The 9,614-nt window shown below is 39.2% G+C and overlaps 3 protein-coding genes across 3 annotated transcripts; 1 reads left to right on the forward strand and 2 right to left on the reverse strand.

Annotated features, from left to right (window-relative positions):
- The first annotated feature begins 156 nt into the window (after nucleotides 1-156).
- Nucleotides 157-1,143, forward strand: ufsp1 (UFM1-specific peptidase 1 (non-functional)). The gene has a single exon (XM_023274840.3). It carries the CDS (start codon nucleotides 260-262, stop codon nucleotides 992-994), a length of 735 nt encoding a protein of 244 aa, XP_023130608.1. The 5' UTR covers nucleotides 157-259; the 3' UTR covers nucleotides 995-1,143.
- A 1,777-nt stretch (nucleotides 1,144-2,920) lies between these two features.
- Nucleotides 2,921-4,407, reverse strand: LOC111571592 (endonuclease domain-containing 1 protein-like). The gene is made up of 2 exons (XM_023274841.3): nucleotides 3,961-4,407; nucleotides 2,921-3,644 (listed from the first exon to the last, which is right to left on the reverse strand). The coding sequence occupies exons 1-2, from the start codon at nucleotides 4,273-4,275 to the stop codon at nucleotides 3,063-3,065; spliced, it is 897 nt and encodes a 298-aa protein (XP_023130609.1). The 5' UTR covers nucleotides 4,276-4,407; the 3' UTR covers nucleotides 2,921-3,062.
- Nucleotides 4,408-5,773: 1,366 nt separating this feature from the next.
- Nucleotides 5,774-7,530, reverse strand: LOC111571578 (endonuclease domain-containing 1 protein-like). The gene is made up of 2 exons (XM_023274814.3): nucleotides 7,167-7,530; nucleotides 5,774-7,003 (listed from the first exon to the last, which is right to left on the reverse strand). Exons 1-2 carry the CDS (start codon nucleotides 7,458-7,460, stop codon nucleotides 6,392-6,394), a joined length of 906 nt encoding a protein of 301 aa, XP_023130582.2. The 5' UTR covers nucleotides 7,461-7,530; the 3' UTR covers nucleotides 5,774-6,391.
- Nucleotides 7,531-9,614: the final 2,084 nt, after the last annotated feature.

Genomic DNA, 9,614 nt, shown 5'->3' on the forward strand with positions numbered 1-9,614 from the left:
TGAAGCTTAATTATACACTAAAAAAAGACCACAACGACAACAAAACAACACAAAAAGTTCAAGAAAAAGCTCCTGAAGGCATCACCGGCACCAACACTAAAGGCGGAACGGAATCATTACTGCAAGTGCGCCGTCAGGACTGTTATTGCAGTTACACCAGGTGGCCGTCGGGTGAGTAGTCCGTGCTGCACACAGCTGGGACAGTGTTTGAATTGACAGCAGGTTTAGTGTGACATATCTGTGGAAACATGTTGTAAAAATGGATGAAAAGGTCGGAGCTTCAGAGGAGAGGATCGACTGGGGCGGAAGTGGAGCAGAAGAGGGGAAAATTGCGCACCAGATCCAAAGCTTGTTAAAGAATATACACTCTGGTCTTCCTAACCCACCCTCGGATCCTGTGAAGTGCTCCCAGATTAAAGGAGACTATCTGTACTTCCACTACGGCTGTGATGGTTGTGATGACAGAGGTTGGGGATGTGGTTATCGCACCATCCAAACTATGGCCTCCTGGCTTTGCCTCAGCCGGACCCAGCGCAGGCCTGCACCAAGCCTCCCAGAGATCCAGCAAGCCCTGGTTACCATGGGGGACAAGCCGGGCTCCTTCTCAGGCTCCAGGGAGTGGATCGGCACATTTGAAGCCTCCCTGGTTCTGGACTATTTCTACGACGTCCCCTGTAAGCTGGTGCATGTGAGAGGCGGAGGAGTGGAGCTGGAGAAGGTAGCTGTGGAGGAGCTCCATCAGCACTTTGAGAAGCATGGATCTCCAGTCATGATGGGAGGGGACAGGGACAACTCCTCTAAAGGGATATTAGGGGTGTGGACCGGGGAGAAGGGGAGCTACCTGCTCGTTGTCGACCCTCACTACTATGGATGTGAGCTGGAGAGGTCGGAGCTGCAGAGGAGAGGGTGGGTGGCGTGGAAGCGAGTTTCATCTCTGGATCAGTCTTCGTTTTATAATCTGTGTATGCCTCAGACTGCTACAAAGGGAATATAGTAGGTCGATTTCTATATAAGGTCTCCTAAATTATTATTATTTGTATCGATGAATGAGAAGAAATTGTGGAAAGTGTCTATGAAGCTTTGTTTTATTTAGCTGCAGTGCCATCCTGTGGTTAAACTTATATTAAAAACAGAATAATTGAAGTTTAACTCTCTTGTTGTCCTCAATTATGGGCACCAAAAAATATTGTTTCCTTGTCGGAAAAAAATCCAAAAATTCAGCAAAAAATTCCACAAATTTCTGAAAACGTGCAAAACCTTCAGAAAGAATATTCCAATAATTCCTTAAAAGTTTCCCTGAAAAGTTTTATTTAAAAAAAAATCCCCCAAATTTGGCAAGAAAATTCCTGTACATATTTTCAAAAAATGAGTAAAAATCTTCCAAAAAATCCTAAAAATATCTAAAGTGGCTACAGATATATCAGTAAAACTTCTAATATATTCACATAAAATTCTAATATATTCACATAAAAATCAACCAAAATCCAGCAAATTTCGCTGGATTTTGGTTGATTTTTTTTTTGTGAATGTTCTTAAGAAACATTTTTAACATTTCTTTTTTTCCACCAAAAAATGTTCAAAAATTTCCCAAAAATATTGAAAATGTGGACATTAAAAGTTTAATTGTGAAAATATTTTCTTCCCACATTTTCAGACTTTAAAACGGGTCAGTTTGACCCGCAGGACGACACAAGAGTTAAAAACAGAATCACTGAAGTTTAAGTATATGATTTTTTTTTTTTTTTATAACTCCCATTAAAATCTCCTTGGAGATCACATCAGGCATTTCTTTGAATGATATTAGACTCAGACTGTGATCTGCACATGCAAACAAAGTTTCATTATTAAAATTCTGGATTAGAAATTTAATAGGACTGTTTTAGTGAGAGCAATGCTTTATACAGTCAATACTGTGAATATTAAGTGAATTAATTCACATTAGACACTGCATGTGTGTAGCTACACTGTAAAAGGAAAAAACAAAAACATAGTAAACTAATTCTCAAGCAGCTGGGCCTCCAAAAACATACTGAAAAATAATGGGACATACAATAATATTATGTATTTATTTACACTACCAGTCAAAAGTTTGGACACACCTTCTCATTCAGTGCTTTTTATTTATTTGTATTACTTTCTACATTGTAGATTAATACTGAAGATTAATACTTTTTTGTTTACAACATAATTCCATATGTATTCTTTTATAGTTTTGATGTCATCGGTATTAATCTACAATGTAGAAAATAATTAAATAAAAACCTTTGAGAAGGTGTGTCCAAACTTTTGACTGGTAGTGTATGTAAACTGAAATTTTGGAGCCTTGATTTTTTTTTTTTTTTTTTTTTAGCTTTTTAATATTCAATGAAGAATATCTACATGTGTAAAAACAATAACGTTGTGTACAATATATAGTAATTTTATTTTTTTCATTTTTAGGAAATCTTAATATAATATTTGTGAAATTATGTATGCCATATTTGAGAATGTATTTTAACAATCTTTTGATGTAAAAAAAAAAATGTAACTCTCTAAAAACAATGGATATTTTATTCTTGTTTAGAGTTAAATGTTTTTAGTGGTATACATTAGGCAAGTAAATTCAAAGGCTATTTTTGTATTTTTATTTATATATTTTTGAATTCAAAAATCCAGAAAAATAATTAAATAAAAAGGAAAACTTTTTTTTAGAGTGAAAATAAAAGCACATAGTTTTACTAGAATTCTAGGAATTTTGCAATCAAACATGTGTTACTTTAGCGCCTCAAACATGAAGATCTCTTCTCATTTTTGTTTGTTTCATTTTCTATTGTTGCTCTGACAAAAACAATTTGCAGATGTCTGCTTCAGTTTCGGCAATATTATGATTAACTTCTAAAAAGTTATTCCTGAGATTTTACAGACCCAAAGATGAATCAAGAACAGATAGACTCAATTTTTATTTCTTGCAATGCATCATCTAGATTCACAGCACGTCTTATTTCTATGCATATTCAAACTGCAAGAACATTAAACCTTTCTGCAGTCAAGTGCTGGATCTCTAACACATTTTCAACTCCCTCTCAGCTCTCTGGCACACAATCATTATAGAAAATCTGGAAGTTCTTGTCCACATCCATCCTCCCCTTGAGGAATTTCTCCAGATTTTTGAGAGGAACTTCCACCATGTTGTTGTTGATGCGATCATTGAACCCATAAGCTCCAAATACAGGGAACTTGTAGCGCACAAAGTACGGCGCATTCTGGTCGAACTCGGTGCAGCAGTAGGCCGACCACATGTACTCCGGTACGGCCACCCGGTCCAGGTTGTTGCGACGGATCGTGTGGCCCGAAGTGGTGACCCCGGTGACCACAAAGGCTTTGCCGCGGCAGTAGTTGTTGAGGCGTTTCCGGATGAGGTCCTGGTGTTCGGCCCAGGGACCCAAGTTGAACTCCCTGATCTGAGGCACCACATTGGTCAAGCTGTAGGTGGAGGCTTTGTCTAGAGGGTCGGCCTGGTGCTCATCGGGATTGAGTTGGCCGCGTTCGTACTGGACCACGTCGGCGTAGTCCTCCAGGACCGCCTGGGTGTCCTCAAAGTTCATATGCATGCTTGCAGACTGGGGGAAGGGCTCCATGTTGCTGCTGCTCTTCTCTGAGGCCAACTGTAGGAGAGAGAAGAAACAGGCGCAGTATTGCTGAAACTTTGCATAACTATAGTACTAAATGGCAAAGAAGGCACTGTCTCACTGAAGCACCATTCACAGCAATAAAGTAGCATATCTCACAGTTACATTGGTGCCCCTAGCATAGTCACTGCAGCTCTTTGAACTCAAAATATATTGATATTTGTATTATGTGTCCAAAGATTGAAACTCTTAAATAAATATAGCATTTGCAAGGTAAAACAAGCTTGATTTTTGAGTGACAGGCAGAAAGAAAACTGGCTTTTAATCATTATAAAGTAGCATTCACACTAACCTGAGGCTCAAACATCCAAGGGAAGTCCACCTTCTTCTCCCCGTCGGACTTCTTGAACGTGTAGGCGGAGTAGATGGGGACGTGTCTGTGGGGGTCATACAGGGTGACGTACCGGGGTTTATCCTCGTACCTCTGGCAGATCTTCTTAAAGGAGTTGCTGAGGTATCCTCGGGGTGGAGTGCCCATGTACAGAGAGTCCTTGCAGCGCTCCACATGGTTGAAGTCTCCAACCACCCCAGCCTCTGCCTCCATTAGTAACACACCAGTCAGAACAGCTGCCAGGGCTAAGGCACAGTTTGCAGATGTAGGTATCATCCCTGCTGCTCTATTTTCTCAGTCTTTTACGTCCTTCTAAACCTCTCTGCTCCTGCGAGTATGTCTTCCACTGTTTTGTAACAACTGCCGCCTCTGTCCAACTCTACCACCCTCAGCATTTCCCTTCCGACCTTCAAGCGAACTGGTCTCCCATTGTAAAGTCTTTTCCATTTATTCAAATCACCACAAGTGTCGTAGAAGCTGCTCCAAAGCCGTGAATGTTATCAGTCGCTGAGAGTATTTTATCATATTCAATGCTATAGGAAAAAATGACACTCATAGTGGTGGCATAATGGCATTCAAGGTTGTTTTTTTTTGTTTGTTTTTTTTTGGTTTCTTTAAGGTTGAGAGAAGATTCAAGAGTAAAAATGAGAATGAAAGAGATTGAACAAAGGCAGAGTCAGAAGAAATTGAATGTCTTACACAGGAAATCTATCAGATTACAGAAAGTCATCTTTTTACGTAGAGCACAGCAGTATTCTATTTTGAAAAAGACAAACATAAAATTTCTACAGACCTTCTTCAAGCTCTCTTTTGCCACAGTAGGTATACTTGTTTTTTGTCAATCACATAGACCAAAATGTCTGCAAATTCAACATTTTACACAATAAAAATTCTGATTTTTTTGCTTAAATTGCTGTTTCAATCTTGTGTTTTAGTGTAGTTACCTCTTGTGTTATGTTGAAAGCATCTTTTCTCACATGTCTTGGTTGATACTATGTACTGTCTTTGTCTTGTACTGATTCCTCATGCTTTACTTTACTTAATGGATACATATTTTAATAGTTTTTTGGATTTGTTACTGGACAAAGTTTTGAATCTCACCTGAACTCTGCAATCACATTTAATGTGTTCCTCTGCCAGCCTGTCTTCCTCTTTCTGTAAGTTTTGTTCTTCTTGTGTCACTTTCCTGTCTTGCAGTTCCATATAATGTGAGATCCAAAACACAGAGGTGATAGAAATTTAAGGTGAGAATATAAGACAGATTTCTATTGCAGGAACTTAAAGGAAGGGCAAGGTGGCGCGAATGTTGACAAGAATGAAACCATAGTCGGCCCTTTCAGTCTTTCTATTTCTATTATAATGTAACTGTCTACAACTACAACTGTTGACTCTTAGTTCTATGTAACCGGTTCTATGAACATATGGGAAATGGGACAATGAAGATTTGTTATGTGGCCTATTTGTTAAGTTTTACTTTGAAGATGGATACTGCCATGGACCTGCCTTGGTATGGATACTTTTTCTGCCCTCAAAAACACCCTAAAAGTGGTTTTAAAAATGGCTCAAGCCTCTCTTCCAAGTTCCTGCAGTGGACAATAGACAAATTAAATCAATACGAAAAGGCCTTTTACTTTTTAGAATTCTTTTTCAATGGATCCCACGTGAAAATATTCTAATGGCTTATCGTGATAATTAAATAGAATAAATGTTCTTCCTGAATATGTCAGAAATAAAGCTTCAAAGACAGTTTCATGTAATAGTTTTTTTTTTTTACTGTGAAATACACAAAGAAGGTACATTTTGTTACACTGAATGTAATGTCTTCTAGTTGACCTTTTTCACAGTAGGCATTTTGACATGTCTTACCAGCTGTTACTGATATCATTAAAAACAGCTGCGTTCAATTAAGCCAGCCAGTTCTAAAGTTGAGAAGACAGTTGTAAGTGAAAAAGGAGGAAGAGGAGGAGAGAACAAACACAAGACAAACAAATTCTATCCTTCTGTCTCTGTGATGGCCAATTTCTCACTTCACCTTCCAATGCGGTTGTTCAGAATAAGTAGAAAACACCCTCGATTTCCAACTTTAGCGTTTCTCTTGACCCAGTTCTGAGAGATCTGAGTGTCACTGTAATGATCTAAGCACCAAAATGTCTGCAGTGAAAATGGTCTGTAGGTTTTAAACCTCTTTAACAGCAGACATGTTATCATGCCACAGCAGAAAATGTACAGATGTAGGTAATAAAATGAATTATGGCTAATTTCCATTTAGCTGCCTTAGTTTATGGCTCCTGATACTGTGCATGTTGGCTCACTGTCATGACTCAAGTAGACAGCTATTTTTAGTGATATCAGTAACACATGGGCATTTCTTCTTACATAGCACATAGCTACCTTATACCTTAATATTTCTCAGTTCAATTCTACCAGATGCTGGTGGCACACAGTCACCCGCAAAGATCTGAAAGTTCTGGTTTACAAAGGTGGTCTTCTTGAGGAACTCTTCAAGCTTCTGGACGGACATTTCCACCACCCCGTTGTTTTCTTCCTCGTTGAGGCCATAGTGAGCAAAAGATGGGAACCTGTAGCGCTCATTATAAGGTGTATTGTGGTCGTAGTCATCGCAGCAATAAGCTGACCACAGGTAGGTGGGAACCGCAATGCGTTTCATGTTTTCCCGGCGGATCATCTTCCCCGAGGTGGTGATGCCGGTGACAATGTAAGCTGTTCCATGGCAGTAGTTGTTGAGCCGTTTGCGGATGATGTGCTCCTGTGTGTTCCAGACTCTGTTGTTGAGGTCGGGCACCATGGGAACGACGTTGGTGAGGGTGTAGGTGGAGGCCTTGTCGTCAGGTTCGTCCTGGTGCTCGTCTGGGTTGAGGGTGCCCCGCTCGTAAAGGATGGCATTCGTATAATCGTCCAGAACGGCTTGGGCGTCTTCAAAATTCATGTGCATGTAACCACTCGGAAAGGGCTGCATCTCATCTGTATCAGATGATGTGGATAGCTGTGCAGAGAGACAGACCCACAACAGATAACAGAATGAGCATGTCTGGATATGATTATGCAGTGTGTGCGTTAAATGAAGCTTTTGCGAACGAATGCAAACATCTCATAAAATTTGATGGTTTCTGGGTGATGCATTTGTGCAAACGTCATATTTTCTTTACCTGAGGTTCATACATCCATGGTACATCCACACATTTCTCCCCATCTGAGCGTTTAAAGATGTAGGCAGAGTAGATAGGTATGTGGTCCTCTGTGTTGTACAGAGTTACGTAGCGTGGCTTCTTGTTGTAACACTGGCAAATGAACTGGACGGAGCGGTGTTCCAGTCCTGTCGGTGGTGTTCCCCTGTAGAGGAATTCTCTGCACTCTGGAGACAGCTCTTTTTCCACTCTCCCTCTTACTGCTGCTGACATTAGAATGACAAGCAGGGATCCTATCTGTGCCCAAAATGCCATAATTAGGAGGTGTCTGTCACTCTGGTATGTCAGGTCTTTTTCTAAGGTCGTCTACCAATGATTCTCTGGATCTGCCGACGGAGCTCAGTTAAAAAGCTGACACAGGTTTCACACTCTGTTCTCTTTGTAATCAGGACTCAGTATGCAAAGCAATGCACTTCTTACACCTCAGCAGATCCACCCACAGCTAGAGGAATATGCCCATTAAATCACCATTAGTGTGTTTCTAATAGGTGAGGAAGAAGACAGAAAAAGGTCACCTTACCTCTGTAACCCCATCAACTCAGGTCAAGCATCCCTCAAATTTTACATGCAACTCTAAAGTTGCAAGGGTTTTTGAATGCTGCGGTATGTTACGCTGAATTAAAATCATTGTAGATTCAGGCACTTTACTCATAGCTTCAATTAAATACCTATATAATATATTGATATAATTTAGGAATCCAGGGAAATATTACATCTATATCTGAATTCAATTAAATGTCCCATATTCTGCCAAGTTTCAGCAAAATACTCACATGTCCACATAATCTGTCAGTTTTTTTTATGTCAAAATACTGCAAAGACAGTTTATTTGACCATGTAATCCCCTTTTTGAACCTTGTACTAAATGGGCTGTATCAGTGTTTGCAGCTTTAAATACAGCTGCACTGCTGACACTGTCAGAAATGTGTGTGTGAGACCAGGGCATTCTGTTGATTCTAATTTTCTCTCTGAGTGATCATTTCACAAGGAAATATTGCCAAATTCGCAGCACAGCCATTGTTTTTAATTCATATGTTTGGCGAGTTTGTTAGACATTGTTGTGGTGATAAAAAAGTAGTTTATTGTTGCACAGCTGCAGCTCCAGAACTGGCTACGAAGTGACTGTGACTTAACATGCCGTCTAAATGGGTTGCGTTTCAGTCACTATTAAATTCCTGTTCCATTATTTCACAACTGAAACAGGAAATGATGTAAATGAGAACAGCTTTATTGAGGATTAAGCTGTATTAAAGTACAGTATATGCGAGTAGGAGAGGTGACGACAATTGTGAAGGGCTGAGTTTAACTTGCACTGAGTCACAGCAGGTGACATGATATATATATATTTTTATTTATTTATTGATTTATTTGCTGATTTTTTTCTATATTTGCTTTATAATTTTTCCCTTTTTTTGCTCATTTTCTTCTTTATTTAGGTTTATATATATGATTTATTTTTTAAAAAATTTTTAAAGCAATTTTGGTTATTTTATTAATTTTTTGGCTCATTTTTTTCTATATTTGGGTCTTACAAAGTTAATTGGTTGCACAACATCCTAATAGGGTTCTCCTATTGTTGTTGTGGTGACATTGCCATCAATAATAAAAGTAATCTATTGGATTGTCAGTTCCTCAGATGCTGGGAGTGCATGAAGACTCGTGTGTTCACTCTTGCAGCCACAACAAAACATTTAGTGTGTTTTGCTTGGAGCTGAGACATTTAAGAGCTTAGAGAAGCAGCTCCAGAAAGTAAACAAACCCAGAGGACTGCTCATTCCGAATGGAGCCTCAGGAAGCAGCTGGTCAATCGGGGGCAGGATTATTCTGAGTACTTTACTAGGAATTTAAAGGAGATTACAGAGACACTGGAATGCAGTATAGGCAGCCTGCAGATAAAGCCAACACCTCATTCAACAGGACAGCAGTAATGTTTGAAAAGTTTGCTGTAATGATTAGGGAGTGAACTACATATGAAAGACTTTTATTCTTGAGTTTATAAGACATAGCGGAGTCAAAGATGGGTTAACATCTGACTGACTACATGTTTAGGTGCAGCTGCTCAGCGATCATTGACACATAATATTTAAACCGGTTTTACATACCCAGAACCTCAGATGATATGAGGCTAAAAACAATGTTCTCAAAATTAGTATCCAAGTAAACACTGTTTAGAGTATAGGTGTAGGCTCTCAGTTTAACTGGCCCCACATTGTATTTGACTAAACTGCAACAGTGCAGCTATCAAGACTGTCATGACTGTATGTAGCTTTTGATTGATTTCAAACATACAAACTTCTTAGTTGTCGCTAATTTGTCCAAAGACTCTTCTCTTATAACGACTTTTTGGTTCTACATTTGAAATTAACTTCCAAAAAACACAACTTGCAAGGGCATTATAGAGGAATAACA

The sequence above is a fragment of the Amphiprion ocellaris genome, chromosome 23 (assembly GCF_022539595.1).
Source record: "Amphiprion ocellaris isolate individual 3 ecotype Okinawa chromosome 23, ASM2253959v1, whole genome shotgun sequence".
In the NCBI taxonomy this organism is placed as follows: Eukaryota; Metazoa; Chordata; class Actinopteri; family Pomacentridae; genus Amphiprion; species Amphiprion ocellaris.